Genomic DNA, 16,525 nt, shown 5'->3' on the forward strand with positions numbered 1-16,525 from the left:
TTACAGCCACCTGTGATATAGATGGTGAGGTGAAATGGGGTTTAACGTCGCGTCCAAGATTATTGCACTGATATAGCGACGTGCATGCACGTGTGTGTATGTGTGTGGCTGCTTGTACTAGTCCGGACTGACGCTAGCCCACTGAGAAACAATGCCGCAGTTTTAACATACCCCACTCAGACACAGTATACTGACTCCGAGCCGACCAGTACTTGTAACCCTTTAGTGCCGAGCTCCAGACAGAGTAACAACAACGACTTTTAACGTCTTTTGGTATGACGCAGCCGGGGATCAAACCCCGGACCTCCCGCTCTCCGGGTGGACGCTCTACCACTAGACCACGGAGGCGGTCTGATATAGATGGAATCGCGCTGACTGTGGCTTCAAACGAGAGCCACTCACTCACTCTTCGATTTCAACTGTGCGTGTGTCCAAATGATTAAAACAATGTCGGAAAATTCGTAAAAGGGTTGGATAAATCGTGTACATGAACAATCGACTTTAGTGTTTGTATGTTCGTACCCAAAACGTACATACATTATCCTAAGCTGTGATTAGCGTCGTCATTAATGTATTTTTTAAATGTAAAGTAATTCAAATTTTAGATGTTAACACATTTGCCAGTGGCATTTAATGTAAAAAATATTCTAATTTGTCGGTGACATTCATGATAAATATATCTGAAAACAAAACAGCTGATAGGTTGTCACGTCTATTCCTGTACATCGTCCATCGTTAAAAACATTATGATATGTCCGATGCTAAGTGTATTCGCACTTTGTTATAGATTATATGTAGTCTAAATGCCTTTCAAAGACCTGATGATATATAGTGTTATGGATGTCTAGACCCGCCCGACACTGTTGTATTTCTTATTTCACGATAAACGAGGTTTTGGGGCATGTTCAACAGAATCCTCTAAAACGGAATAGCAATAGAGCAAGTTGGCAAGATAATACTATTTCCATTCCAGCGTTATTTTTAGCGCGGAAACTCAAAACAACGTTATCTAATATTAGCAAACAATTGCTCCAACTATGCGTCCAAGGTCGCTCGTGAATAACAGCAAATTATCTATGAAAATGTGAGTATTTTTCTGTTATGGTATTACAGTTTGGAGTAATGTATTCACCTTACTAACGGTAGAATACAGGTAAACAGCTGGTCAATGCCATCGGTCGTGGACAGAAAATGAAACGACAAAGAGCGGAAATGTGTTCTATTTTGGTCATGGGTCATTTTTGAGATTTTGATTAAGATTATTTAAGGGACGTGTCACGTAGCGAACCGGGAACATACTCTGTGATGTGATGTAGGTTTTAAATAAAATACAAGGTGTATGTAAATTTCAATGCCGCACTCAAATTACTGGGCATATTGACCACAACTCTGTTGTAAGCATTACGATTTGCCATAGGCATGGAACATTATCATGGGCGGATACAGAGGCGGGGGAGCGCTACCCCCCTATTCCAAAAAAAATCTTTATTTCTGTATAAATTACCACCAAAGACAATAAATAGATCTTAATTGTGCACCCCCCCCTTTTCAAAAAAGCTGTATCCGCCCATGATTATCATCATGTAACAAACAGCCTTGTATCCTGACATATCCTATTTTGGAACAGTTAAGATGTCATTGCTGATATTTCAAGGGATGAGCAAATCAAACTCAAATTATGCTTCACATCAGTAGGTGATTTCTTCAACAATAGAAATTAGCTCCATTCTGAAAGAAAAATAATCCTCGGTAAAAGGCGTGCCCTCTTTTGCATGGTCTGTAAACCTCTGTTGATAGGTTTGGTACTTTAGCAGGGTTTCCATGAATGAACAGAGGTGTTTTGGTGCACAGTTCTCAACGTATTTCTTGCAGGTTGGCATTAAAACTCAAACAGTAATCGAAAGTTTGAAACCTAGTCACAAAACATGAATATTTGTCAAATGATAATGTTCACACTATTCCACCAGAGACCATATAAAAGATTATAGATAATCTATTATATGGTCTCTGATTCCACTCATGACACGGGCACCAAAATTCTGAATGACAACGGACTCTTCTGACAAGTGTACAGTATTTTCCATGAACTCAATGTTGACAGGCCGAACGTGTGTACTCAGAGCGACAGCCTTGTTGACGTCCCACCTCTTGTTATAATGTGACAAAATCACTTTCAATATGGCTGTTCAAAAGTTGGTGTCGTTTAAAAATAGGGTACTTGGCTATATATCTACCGTATTCGACGTAATAAGCGCCCCGCTCTAATGAGCGACCATGGCGACATTTGCTAAGATATTGGCTAGTGAACAATCCCAATTAGTACCCCTTCCGATTGATCAATGTACACAAGACTTATTTATTCGCGTATAATACGCACTCGTGTGTTATATGCACCCTTAATTATGGGCATTTAATTCTGGAAAAATATACCTGTCGTACATAAACATTTCAGGCTGTCAGCATAAACTACGAAATTTATCTTCCAACATTGTTTTTTTTCACCAAAATATCATTCTAATAAGAGCCCCCTATTTCTAACTTTGAGAGTGCCCCGGGCGCTTATTACGTCAAATACGGTATTAAATACTGTGAAGTTTTGTTTTTCAGCAAATTTAGTTACAATTCGCAATATGACATCAGAGGATCCAGAGAAACCAATCTAATCATTTTTGAGGTACGATCCCTTTTTTGACTCTGTACATATTGGAATGTACCTATAGAAATTTATTCAAAGTTCTGAATTCCAAGTCCATCATATTGTTTTGATAGCTCAATAACAACTCTTGTATACCGACAGACTGATTAGATAGAAATTCTCTCATCAAGCTGGACTTAGAGTAACAGTCAGATGATTTGTTCTTTTGAATTTGTGGGGGCTGGGGGGATTTGTCATCTTCTGATGACTTGTTGAAATTGGAGAAGTTTTAACACAAGAGATAACATTAGAGATGAATGTTGAACACTTTCCAATTTTGCACTTTAACGTGTATTGCATTTAACAGAGAAAATGCATCTTAAAGTTTTCTAAATACACCATGGGTTACCTCCCTTGCCTTGTGATTACAAGGTGTACTGTGATTTGTGTGTACCTTGTAATTTGAAGGCATTGCTGAAATCTGAAGGTAAATGTGTCAACAAAAAATTACGTCCTTTCTGGAAGAGTTACCTTTCTCTTCGTGCATGTCAAATAAACCTCAAAACACCTGTAATCTGTGTGCAGCATTGAAATTTGCGTACACCTTTGAAATTTGATGTAGCATCCAGATCTGATCATTCCACAACACTGAAAGTTTAGTGTAAACAAGACTATTTTAGGTCCATGCACATGATGCAGGTTTAGTGTTTTGGTATACTAATATCTAGCCTCTGAAATGAAAATATTTTACAGAAAAAAATGATCTTTATACAATATAATGTAAAGGAGCCCAGAGACTCTTAATTTTTATGTTGAACCTGCAGTAATCTAGACTTGCCAACTATTATAGACTTGCATGGTCTATACATCATGATACATTGGATATGTTTGTTTCAGGTTCTGTGTGACAGACTAATGTTTTGGTGGAAATTTAAGAAACATAATGACCAGCATGTTATAGAGGGATTTATCTAGACCTGCTCAGAGGACGCTATTCACCCCCAAGTCTACGGCAAATATCAAAAAAATATTCCCAATTTGGAATTAAACATTTCCCAATTCATGTTAAAATATAATGATGTATATTATTAATAACTAATTTTATGGATTTATAGAAGTAACCTGTGTTCATTTATGACAAGACCAATAAATAGGAACAGCTTTTAATGCTGGGTTGTATATTATTGCATTAAATGCAATCTCAAAATACCTCTGAATTTAAGAAAATACAAACTTTTAAAAAGTCACAATTTATTTTCCCCCAATTTTCCAGCCAAGGGCACTCAGTTAATAATCTTGGATTAATCACTGTTATATATGGCTAAATAGAGCAATAAAGTGTCAGCCTGAACTGAAAAGAATAGTTAATTGTTGCACTTGTACAGTCAGTCTCAGTCAATGTCAAAAACTTTAGTTCACAATATACTGCAAATTCACAATACATATCGCAACATAAATATTGCAATACAATTCTGGGCCAATATACAGCTCTAATATCTATTTGTGTTAAATGACCCTGCTCAGCTGTTATGGCTATAGTTGGTAGAGATAATTTAAGATTTTTTGCCACTTATTTTTTCCAACAAAACCATGCTGACAGCTGAATTTTGATAATTTTAACACAGAATTCATCTGGGGGTTACCTATGCTGGTCATAAGAGGCGACCAAATGGATCAGGTGATCGGCTTGGTGACTTGGTAGATTGAGTAACATCATACTGTACTCTCCTGACAATATGGATCTAAGCTCACAATATCAATCACTGAATTGTCTTGTCCGGACATGATTACATAGAGGCTGCTGACAGCTGGAATACTGCTGAATGTGTCATAAAAAAACAAACAAACAAACAAACAAAACATATCCCTCGTAGGCCCTAATGTATGCGTTAATTAGATGCAGAAACAATAAAGGATGAACAGAGCTCCAGATAAGCTGCGTATCTGCGTAAAATACGCATCAGAAATGCAGAAATACGAGTAAAATAAAATCCATGCGTATCAAATACGCAACGAATATTACAGATACGCTACAAAAATAAAACTTGTGCGTATCATCAAAATATTGTGAAATAACCCTGTGTATTCGATTAGCAAATCAGAAACTTATTTTGAAATTATAAACGGGCATTCCGTCAACCTTGGCAAACTCCACGATGACAGTTACATCATGATCATTTGCCATCACACTTTCTTGTGGAAGTATCATGGTATTTTTGAGTCCTATAAAGCTCTCGAACAAACACGACACCAGTTTGCAGGGACTAGATGAATAGTAAAAACTAGTAGGTAACAGAAATTTGAATACCCAGATAGAATTACTGATACCCAATGATTTTAAAATGCATGGGTAAAATACCCTCTACACCAAAAGCTTATCTGGAGCTCTGGATGTAGCCCATTATGTAATATCCATTCCACAATTTCAGTTACTAGTCAAAACCTGCGTCGTAAAACTTTGTTCGGTCTTGTGAGGAAGTCTCTATGATAGCTTCCATTGTGTATACAGAGTCTGGTCCAGGCAGTACATGTGGGCAAGTAGGTGGTGACCTGCCATCCTTCCCAATGACCAAGTTTAGCTTGGAGGACGTTACACAGGAAGTTCTCATTTTTACATAATAGCTCGTATTCCTGCCTGAAATAAAGTATGTCAGTAGATGTGTGATCCCTTATCACTGCTTATCATGCACTTCCGTTAACATGGTATTAACATGATACACGTTGCCAAAACTAATCACCAGCCTGGCAGGTTAATGTTGATCAAGAAAGCAATTTCAGAATTATGTTTGATTGGCATTCTAAATGTTGGCAAATAACTTGAAATAAGTAAGAAAAATGTACAACTTTATGGATAACAACTTCTGGTTGGATATAGCGACATTTTGATGACAGATGTAGATTCTTACATCGATTCGTCACTCCAGTTTGATAACGGTCTAAGAACTTATATCAAAACGTTGCTATATGCAATCAACCAGAAGTTGTTATTCATAAACCTTAGGTTTTTCTTCAAAATTATCAACTCTCATCCTACCCGCACATTTAGATTCAAGCAATGTCTAACAGTCTTGCTTAGTAATGTAATAGTAGGTCGACTGTCATTTTTGAAAAGGTTTTACTAAAAGGTGACATCACCGGTATCTGTGGTATCTGTCATAGGACTGCTCACACTATTTCAGCTAAATTCTTGTGTTCCAATATTTGTTTCCCAGATTACCAAAGTTATTCTGTAATTCTATAAATGTTTACAAAAATACCAAGAAGTCCAGAGTGGTAGAGAAGGTTTCCGTCGTAGCAAATAAATTTTAATATAAAAACAAATGTCAACAGTATTTACACTTTGTTCTATGTATAATTTTGTTTTGTATAGATACATGTCAACCATACTCTGTTGTACATCACTTGCTTGATAACGGTGTTAGAACCTACTATGAAACGTCACTACTAATTATAATAAAGAAGTTGTTCATCTGTATATCTTATCCTTACTTAGTATTCCAACTTCTAAATGCCTCTCAACGAAGTTGTTTTGACACATTTTATCCTTATCCATAGATGCTTTGAGCTTGTTTAGTGTTGTCATAAATCTCAAATATGCAGTTATTTAAAAATAACAAAGTCTTGTTTTCATTCATATAAACACATCTGAATTTTTTTAAACTTTTTAATTCCTGACATGGGTACATTGTGTGAAGCCCATTTCTGGCTCATTCATTCACTCACTCACTCTAAACATTTTATTCAATTCTTGGTTAAAGTATGAAAATCCTCTGGGGCAACAAAGGTGCTTATCCTACCCCTCTTGGGTAGCTGTCTGTGCTAAACACTTTTGAGTCCACTAGCCAGTGGTAGAAACTAACGTTTTTAGTCCACTAGTCCTTATAATGATAGCATATAGCAAAACCCTTATACATGTTATAAACGGCAAATTTCTACTAGTCCTTATAATACCTTAACCATTGGGCAGTTTGGCAAGGACTACAGGACTAGTGCCAATTTCTAACCCTGCTAGCCTGAACATGATTGTAAGCATCATTGTATTGTACATTTTATTGTAGTCATATGGACTTTTATTAGCTAAGTTTACTAGACCAAACTGAATTTTACTAGACTTGGTTTTAGACTTGTACCTAAAGTCACGACTGGGGTAGGTTCAACAACAAAACAGGAACTACATTTTGTCTGCCCCAATAGATGTATTTATAGCCTCTGATCAGAGATAATATGCTCAGATGAGCAGGGACTACTGATGTCATGTGTAAAAATAGAAATACAGTTTTTAACTCATTCCCATGATTCATAGCAAGCATTCAGATGGTAATAGCTAAATCCAAAAATAATCATAACATGTTGGTGTATGTTCTGCAAAATTGATCGGTATCAGCAACATTTAAATCTTGTAAAGTTGGCCATGCAGTGAAGTGCTAACAGTAGCATAAATTTAACTAGACCTGCTCAGAGGCTGATATTTGGTTTGGCTCCAAGTCAGCTGCAAATGTCAAAAAAATTCTGAAATTGAAATTAGCAATTTCCCAATTCATGTTGATATGACTATAATCAGAGCTCCAGATAAGCTTTTGGTTTTGTGGGTATTTTACCCATGCATTTTAAAATCGTTGGGTATCAGTAATTCTATCTGGGTATTCAAATTTCTGTTACCAACTAGTTTTTACACATGTGGGTATTTAAGTTAAATATTTAAAAACACTATTCATCTAGTCCCTGCAAACTGGTGTCGGGTGGGTTCGAGAGCTTTATAGGAATCAAAAATACCGCGATACTTCCACAAGAAAGTGTGATGGCAAATGATCATGATGTAACTGTCATCATGGAGTTTGGCAAGGTTGAAGGAATGTCCGTATATAATTTCAAAATAAGTTGCTGATTTGCTAATCGAATACGCAGGGTTACTTCACAATATTTTGATGATACGCACAAGTTTTATTTTTGTAGCGTATCTGGAATGTTCGTTGCGTATTTGATACGCTTGAATTTTATTTCACTGCATATTTCTGCATTTCTGATGCGTATTTTACGCAGATACGCAGCTTATCTGGAGCTCTGTATAATTGATGTCATGGCTTTGTCGATGTGACTTGTTTTTCACTGATAACAGGACCAATATAGAGAAGGCGGCTTTCAATTTTATGTCACATTATTGCATCAAATGCAATGTTAAAATATAATTGAAATAAAGAAAATAAGACCTTTAATAAAATACAAATTTTGGACAAAATAACATTTTAATTTGATTGACAGCAATGTAATCAATAACACATCAGAGGTCGCTAGGTCACCGTGACATTCATTAATAAGGAAGGAAGTTGAGAAAAAGCCATAAGGAAGCACTTGTACCACTTGTACAGGGATAAGAGTTGTCCTTGTTTCCAGTTTCAGTAAACATGGTAAACATCACTTCCATGTGTGCTGCATGTGTTTGTGAGGTGGGTCTGATATCTGATCTTGTGTAGTGAAGTTTGTATGAGTAATGCTGTCAGAATTTCACCATTGGCTACAGAATCAGGGTCAGGCAGTTGTCAGCTTTCCCCAGGCAAGTAAACCATACTAAACTCTCACAATCATTTTGTTCTGGTTGAAGGCCAGGTTGCCTTTATGAATTTCCTCACGCATGTTAAATTTAATGATGACTTTTCAAACTATCCCAATTTGCTGGTCACTGACACTTAATTTGAAATCTGTTTGTTTATTTGTTTAATGCTGCACTCAGCAATATTCCCGCAACTCAAAAGGGAGAAAAAAGGTTTGGTTGGTCAGAACAACCTAAAAAACATATATTTCACTGTATTTTCTTTAACATGTTTAAGCTTCAAATGTTCGGTAGATAATGTTGTTGTTGCTGTTTAATGCCCCACTCAGCAATTTTCCAGCTATATGACGGCGGTCTGTAAATAATCAAGTATTGACCAGACAATTCAGTGATTGATATAACGAGCATCAATGTATGCAATTAGGATATGATGACATTCATCAACCAAGTTAGCAAAGCAAGATCTAATAGTTATATACTGAGGGAAACAAATAAGGGAACACATGAAAATACAAGTGCTCCTTTATTGTTTTCCAGGTTTTGTTCCCAAGCTATGGATGTCACTGTGGGTAAAAATCTGGGAATAAATAAAGGGACACTGCAATGAAATGGTGTTCCCTTATTTGTTTCCCTCAGTATATAGAAGTTCCATGTGTGAAACATTCCCTGATGAACACTCCCACTGATCCGTCATTGCTGTAGTAACACCACTTGCTTACAGAATACATTATCTCACCTTACATTAAAATACTAGCTTTTGATTAGTTAATGAGCAGGCAATTATTATCCATGTAACCCGCTCTAGTATCGTTTGGCTGATATGAACTGATGCTTATCCGAATGCATAGGGTGAAGGCTCAGTATGTTTGAGTCGTCTGCTTGCTGTCAAAATGGCTGAATCAAAGCTTTTTAGTCTGTGAAACTTCGAAACATATTCCGGATCTGTATGAATGAATGTCGGTGAGATCAGTCCTTCGTCTTACAGCTTGAGGTACATAAGCTCACACAGGGTACATCATACCATATACCCCGATGGATCAGTTGACAACTTATGATGTCAGCTGTTGGATTGTGTCCCTGACATCATCTTGCTTTAGGGGCGGTCGGGTAGCCTAGTGGTTAAAGCGTTCGCTCGTCACGCCGAAGACCCAGGTTCGATTCCCGACATGGGTACAATGTGTGAAGCCCATTTCTGGTGTCCCCCGCCGTGATATTGCTGGAATATTGCTAAAAGCGGCGTAAAACCATACTCACTCACTCACTCATCTTGCTTTAAAGCACTGGTTTGTCTCCATCCAGGGCCCAGATCCTTTCTTTAGCCATTGAGTATTTATTCACAGGTTATAATTCACTCTGCGTTTGATAGTTTACTTTGGATATATATTCAGTATATTCATACTACCTTGGGTCCAATCTATGGTGTAGTTTTTACCCAAGATGGAACCTTTTTTAGATGTAATTCTGCTTAAAATGCTGTTTCAGATGACTTCCTATTTACATCTGTCCAGGTGATGCCCCATGTGTGTAACACATCGCCTTAGCTCACTCCAGCGATAAATGTCTAGGAGACAATAAGCGAAACGTAGCACATTTTGCATTATTCATTGCAGTATATACTTCAAATTCATGATGCCTGTACTCGATCAGTTTTTTTAGAACAAAGATCTGTAAGACAAACAGATACACAAACTGAAAGGCTACTTTGAGCAATTACACAAGCATGCAATCAACTCAAAATAATTGTGTTATAGGGATTTGTTGTGCGTATTTTACAAAAGTAGGTAACTTAAAGGGCAAGTTCACACGGAAATGAACCAATTTTTCTTGTACTTTTTCCACATTAAAAGTGTTAACATAGAAGTGTCATAGACAAAAATATAAAAACATCAAATTTAATTAACATATTTTTTGCATTAAAACGATTTATATTTTTCACTTTTACCAAGTGTTCTATTTCCATAACAAAAACACCATGGCTTATGCCCCTTGCAATATGACGTCATTGGTGCCAATTGATAAACATTATGACGTCATCATGCTTTGTTAGAGCCGCTTCACGTGGTGTAGGTACAGTTTTGTGATTCTAGCGTCTCAGATGCCAGCCAGAATTGTGTTATGCTGAGTCACCACTGCGCCGGAGTGTGTCGTAGACCATGTTGTTTTACCGCAAACTGGTCGTTGATATCTTTTGCGTTGGGAAAGACAGGGACCCAGTTGAATTGGCACCAATTACGTCATAATCTAAGGGGGATAACTCAGGCCTATTTCGCTCGTAAAACGAAGGCTTCATAACGGCATATCATTTTCACACTATTGTGAGCTTCCTACTTTCACTGTGAAACAAAATGAGTGTATATTTTCAAACACAGATACTAACTAATTCTAAAATTGCGTTTTGTTTAGAAAAAGAAAGAAAGTGATTTTTGCGTGTACACTTCCCCTTTAACTTATCTTGATTGTTTACATGTTGCCATGATTATGATGACATTTAGAGTTCCCTGCTGGGTAGGGGTGACTATTGGTCTTGAAAGAAACTATTGCGATAACTATTGGTATTGCAAGCAACTATTGCGATAAATATCGATAGTTTTCAGTGTATCATTTTAGATGGATTTTAGAGCTGAATTATACCTTGGAACTGAAGTTTCCTTTGAATGTGATAACCATTGAAACAAATAAAATGTAAAGTTGATATATGACAGATTCGTTTTTTCTTTACCCTAATAATTTAAGAAAAAGAAACTTCCACATTACCATGTGTAAATTACTACCTCTCATCAAAAGAAAAACAAATTTGAACAGCATTGCATGTATTTTATTGATATGTTAAATACAATCGAAACCATCGATATTCCTAACTGAAATTGATACTATTGATCGGAAACTGATTTAATAATTGATTTATTGACTTTAAGTGCTTACCAATAGCAATATAGCAATATTTTGATTTATCATCACACCCCTACGGTGGGGATTCCAAGTTAGAATAGATGCCCAGCAACCTAGGCTGGTCATGGGAGGCAACTTCATTTACTGTACCTCGACATCGGTGGATTGTCTCCTTCACTCGATTATCGGCTGAAATATTGCAGTGTGAGTTGTTAAACAACAAACCAACAAAACATTCAGAGTAAAGGCCATGATATTCATTAGAATAATCAGCATATGAAGAAAATAATAAACATGACAACAAATCATATATTTCTTACATTTAGTACTTTGAGTATTACTTCTTTAGCTGAACAGGATGATCAATAATGTCAAACATCAAAATTTTATTCTTCCATTTCTCAAAATTCTCAACCCATTACTCTGGACCTGATTTTATTGAGGATGAGTTTTTGAAAATCAAAACTATCACTATGACCATAGGTTATTAAGGTCTTTGAAACTATTAATAAAATGTTTAATTGAAATACATCATTTTCCATTTCAGATGCAGCATGTCACCTGATCAGAGATAGCTCCTGCAAGTGATTTTTCATAAAAGCTGCTGCAAAGTTGGAATTAATCACTCCAACATGGATGTGAACCCCTACAAACGTTGTGATGCCTGTTACCTGATTCCCACCCGTGTCCTGTGTATAGGGCTTGTTATCCTCCAGGGTGCTATAATAGACTACTATCTGATCCAACACAACAACAGCTACTGGTATGCATGGATAGCAGCTGATGTAGCCTTGATCTTTATATTCATCATGGCATTTCTCTTCTCATATCGTCACCTTCAACTTGTTAAAATTACTTCAAATGAACAGGCCCCTGTTCGGGCAGGCAGTCTCCCTCTTGGGTTCTTCGCCTGGTTTGTGTACTCGATCATTCTTGCAGTTCGTGTTGGAATAATATTTAAAAACTTTGCATGGAAACTTAAAGAAGAAGATTTCTTTGGTCCAAATACTCTCAAGATCGCTGTTGCTCTTTCAGCTTTAGTGTTCGTACTGCTGTTGTTATCACATCATGATGCCCCACCAAAAAGTGAACGACAAAAACACATCGACATTCTTACACAAACTGTCGTGTTTGATATTTTAGATTCTGTTGATGTCCTGGATGTGTTTTTTGAAAAGGAAAATGTGGACGCTCTTAAAATTCTCCCAGGAATTAACTGGGGAATCATCTGCATAGCGTGTGCCAACCTCATCATCCCCACTCTCCCACTCATGGCGCTGAGTCGGATACACTTCGGCTACAAGTTCCTTCCAGAAACACTGGAGACTTTACACAAGATGCTGCTGTTGCTAGTCATCAACACCCCGCTGTTTACGCTGCGTCTCATCCTCTGGCATCGACTGGATCAAGACGTGTCCACCTTCATCATGAAGAACTTTCTTGTCATTGGTCTGGTGATCTATGACTTTTACAACAAAGGTCGATTCCGGCGAATGCATGGTGGTACGGAAGAAACGGATGGTGCGAAGAAAAGGGAGATGGAAGAGATAATGCTGAGGGATCATAATGCCAGCTTTGATAAGAGTCTTCAAACATGAAGGTGAAGGTCATCACAAGGCCAAGGGTTATGACATATTTCTCTCTTGATGTGTTGGGTGAAGGTCATCACAAGGGCAAGGGTCATGACATCTCGCTCTTGATTTATTGGGTGAAGGTCATAACAAGGGCAAAGATCAACTGAAGGGCAAGGGTCATGACATCTCACTCTTGATTTATTGGGTGAAGGTCATAACAAGGGCAAAGGTCAACTGAAGGGCAAGGGTCATGACCTCTCACTTTTTTCTCCTGTCACAGCTGTGATGGGACAAAATGGCAATTAAGGCGTCACTTTGAAAGTTAAAGTAGTCAGAATACCATTCTGTTCTGAGAATTGAACACTAACGTCAATTTCTTGATGTTTGTTTGCAATACAAACTTGACAATCATTATACTACATCAGTAATTGGCTTTGCAGAAAGACAGCAAATTCTTGAAATTAAATTTCAGCATACATGGCCATACTTCACTCACTTAAGTTTGATATTCAACTTATATTTCTGTCAGACTTACTTAGATTTTTATCACTTCCTATTGTATTATTGTTTCAAAGTATTCTTTTAAATGTGTGTATGTTGTGTGTTTAGAAATGTTTCATTGTTACATGAACATTATGATTCATTGCAAAAATGCAGTAGAATGAAAGACTGGAATTAATTTCTTTTGAATTATTTATTAGATGTTTCGCATAAACATGATAAAGGGAAAAAATACTGCCAGCCAACATGTGTGGGTTAAGCCTACAGCATCTATACGGTATCTTACTGCAATGGTTTTAGATACAAATTGTTTGTTGCCATATTTGTTTATATTTTTGCATCACATATTTTAGGTCATTGTTAGTAAGCATTACAAAACATCCGTTTTACTGTAAGGAGCTTGTATTGCAGAGAGTCTTCTCTCCAGTTGTATTGGGTATGTAGTGGAGTTTATGGAAATTTATCAAAACATCAGTCACCAATAGAATTGGTATTTTACATGCAAGGTAAGATGATAAATGTATCTTCAATTTGTTCATTTATAAGTGTGTATACCTTTGTTGCAGACAAGTGAAAATATAAATTAGTTCTAAAGTCCATCACTGGATTGATCACACAACACCATAAGCATTATGAGGTCGTCAAGTTGCATCAATGGACCTAGGATATATATCTGGTTATCACCTTATACAGTTAGTTATTAAGAATTACATTTTGAAAGTAAGGGAGATTTTACACGGAACTAAAATATTTATCTGATTTGTTCATTTAGTCATTGCTAGTTAATATCTGTATGTAGTGTTAACTGTAAGTAGAGTCCACTTGGCTTGTTCATATTGCATAAAATCAAATAGAAATTTTAATATGAATACCAATGCAAAATTAAGAATTCACTGTCACAGAAATGTTTACCGGTACATACAAGTATATTTAGATGGACAATGAGGAGGTAGAAAATTCAATTTTAAACATTTAATCAGCCTAATAGTCAGCCTAGTTCATATTTAGCATTTAATTGATTCATTGCAGGTCTACATAGGTAATTGTTGTCTAAACACATAGGGAATATCCTACCGTATATAGCTGTGTGTAAGGCGACCCCACGTATAAGACGACCCCCTGTACACGCCTTCGAAATTGTACATATCTAGTCATTAGATCCTCAGGAAAACCCTTAAATTATTAATCAAAGAATTTGATGGTCTCTGTATGAAGGTTGGTACTACCCACAACACAACTCAAGGATCCACCAAGCTGTTTCTAATACTGCATACTACTGCATGCAATACAAAACAATACTCATTCACTCACTCACTCACTCACTCTCATAGATTGTTTTATTCATTCAGATCATTCACAGTTTGACAATCATCCTTGTGTTTTTTAGTTGTCCCCTGACTTTGTGGGGCTGGCTTTATCATTGTTTAACGGAAGGATAGATTGAAAAATAATATTTGTACTTGATGTATTTATTACAGAACCACTTTTGTGACAGATTTTGTAGATCAAAGAATTCTGTCAGGAATGCAACATTTAGTTTCCCAGTTTGATATATAGTGGGGTTATTGTTCTTGTCTGTTACCATGGTAACCACCTCATTCACTATCATTACACTTAGTCACTACAGACATAAGTGCTGTTGTATAAAACAATCTTAGCGCTAAGACTGTTGTGAGTCTTTGTTCAGATATGGGAGTTACGATCACCTTAGCACTAAAATTGCTTTGTACAATGTCACCCTGTAACTATGAACAGTATATAGCAATAGTCACTGGATTGCTTGCCTTTGACTGGTGAGAAGTGACTAAGTACTCAGTTTCTATTCTGAACTTTTAACACTTTTAAATGTTACATTCTGAAAGAATGTCTTGCTCAGTTCCATAAAGCTTTTTGAAATTCAGTTATGATGTTTGTGATTCACTGTGTTCATCTAACCAGAAGTTAGCCAGTTATATCTCTGTGTGGATGTGGATGAAATGAAACAGTCACTATGACTAAGATAGAGGTTTGTAAAACCCACTAGCAATGGCAATGGTACAGTTAAAATAAGGATCATAATCTGGTAAAGTATGATTTCAACAATCTATCAGCAGATCCTGGTATGGCTAAGGGATGGAACTCTGCAAAGCACATAGCCATCTGTGCACCATCTTCATGAAGAATATACTTGCTGCATCTCTAGTTTTGTACATGCAGTATATTTAGTCTGCTTCCATCTTCATCACGTTCAGGCCTGGATCGGGTCACCGGTGGCCAAGTTGTCTAAGGCACTGTGCAGAGTTGCGTCCCTTGGTCCCTTGGTCACAGAAACCTGTGATGGTGGGTTCTATTGATTACAAGTTTGCCCCAATGGTGTTTCTAGGTGTTTGTTGGTTTCACCAAAGTGGTAAACATGGTAAAGATCTGAGACCTGCATCACTTCAGGTTGACACGATGTTATGTAACTGCAATACTGTTCAATGCGGTGTTAAACCAACTCACTCACACCAGCATGGCAGCGAAGTAGTTATTACTTTGATGAACATATTTTGCTATTGAAAATGTTGAAAATATTGTAAAACATTGTTGATATTTTTTAACTTTTAATTTGAAATGAATGTCCTTTTGAAGACATTTACCTACTTTTGGTCACCTTTTTTTGATAACCAGCTAATACTATAACACATGTTTGTTACCATCATATATTTTTGAGGTCATATATATATATAAATGAAAAAAAATCAAATACTTATCCCTGTCCAGAACCATTGTAATATACTCATGTTTTAAATTTAGCATTTATAATAGTAGAATTTTGTGATGCTATGTGTTAACTTGTGAACCCCAAGAGGTATATCATGATTGTACTGATGACCCTTTGTATAAGATCAGTGATCATCATCATAATCAACATCCAGTAAGACTGTTTTATTGTAGTGGAAGTGCTGTCTCTTGTTAAAGAAAAAGACATATTCTTTATACATTTTTAAGTCTTTAATATATATTTCTTACAAATGTCTTGAAAACAAATTGTGGCAAATATTTTAAAGAATGTTCTCAATTTATCATGTGTATGTAAACAACAGTCTGCATTCTTTGTTTTTCTACTCTATTTTCGAAGTGACTTTGAAACGTTTGTATAGAAAGTTATTTTTTTAACATTTTCCAAAATCAGAGAATTATTAGTGGTGATAATTGGGAGTTGTTTTCCTGGCAACAAATAGTGTGTACAAGAAGAAATTTGTGCTTCATGAAAACAGTTGTGTTGTTGCATAAGCTTGTATATCCATGTTGATTAAGATGTATGTTTCGTGTTCTAATATGTTAATGTGTTAAGGAAATCCATTTAGTAATAGACAGACGATGAGAGGAAGCATGCAGATAAGTAATGATGTCATT

The 16,525-nt window shown here is 36.5% G+C and overlaps 1 protein-coding gene across 3 annotated transcripts; it reads left to right on the forward strand.

Annotated features, from left to right (window-relative positions):
• Positions 1-971: 971 nt before the first annotated feature.
• Positions 972-16,260, forward strand: LOC124135676. 3 transcript variants are annotated; one of them, XR_006861252.2, is made up of 3 exons: positions 7,957-8,186; positions 11,620-12,786; positions 12,858-16,260. XR_006861252.2 is itself a non-coding variant. In XM_046501122.2 (2 exons), the coding sequence occupies exon 2, from the start codon at positions 11,705-11,707 to the stop codon at positions 12,668-12,670; it is 966 nt and encodes a 321-aa protein (XP_046357078.1). In that variant the 5' UTR covers positions 972-1,084; positions 11,620-11,704; the 3' UTR covers positions 12,671-16,260. The 3 variants fall into 3 exon arrangements, 2 of the variants coding, with proteins under 2 accessions (XP_046357078.1, XP_046357088.1); XM_046501122.2 differs by lacking the exon at positions 7,957-8,186 and adding an exon at positions 972-1,084 and having other exon boundaries at positions 11,620-16,260; XM_046501132.2 differs by having other exon boundaries at positions 11,620-16,260.
• The last annotated feature ends 265 nt before the right edge of the window (positions 16,261-16,525 follow it).

The sequence above is a fragment of the Haliotis rufescens genome, unplaced genomic scaffold (genome assembly GCF_023055435.1).
Source record: "Haliotis rufescens isolate VD_foot unplaced genomic scaffold, xgHalRufe1.0.p SCAF_16, whole genome shotgun sequence".
Taxonomy (NCBI): Eukaryota; Metazoa; Mollusca; class Gastropoda; order Lepetellida; family Haliotidae; genus Haliotis; species Haliotis rufescens.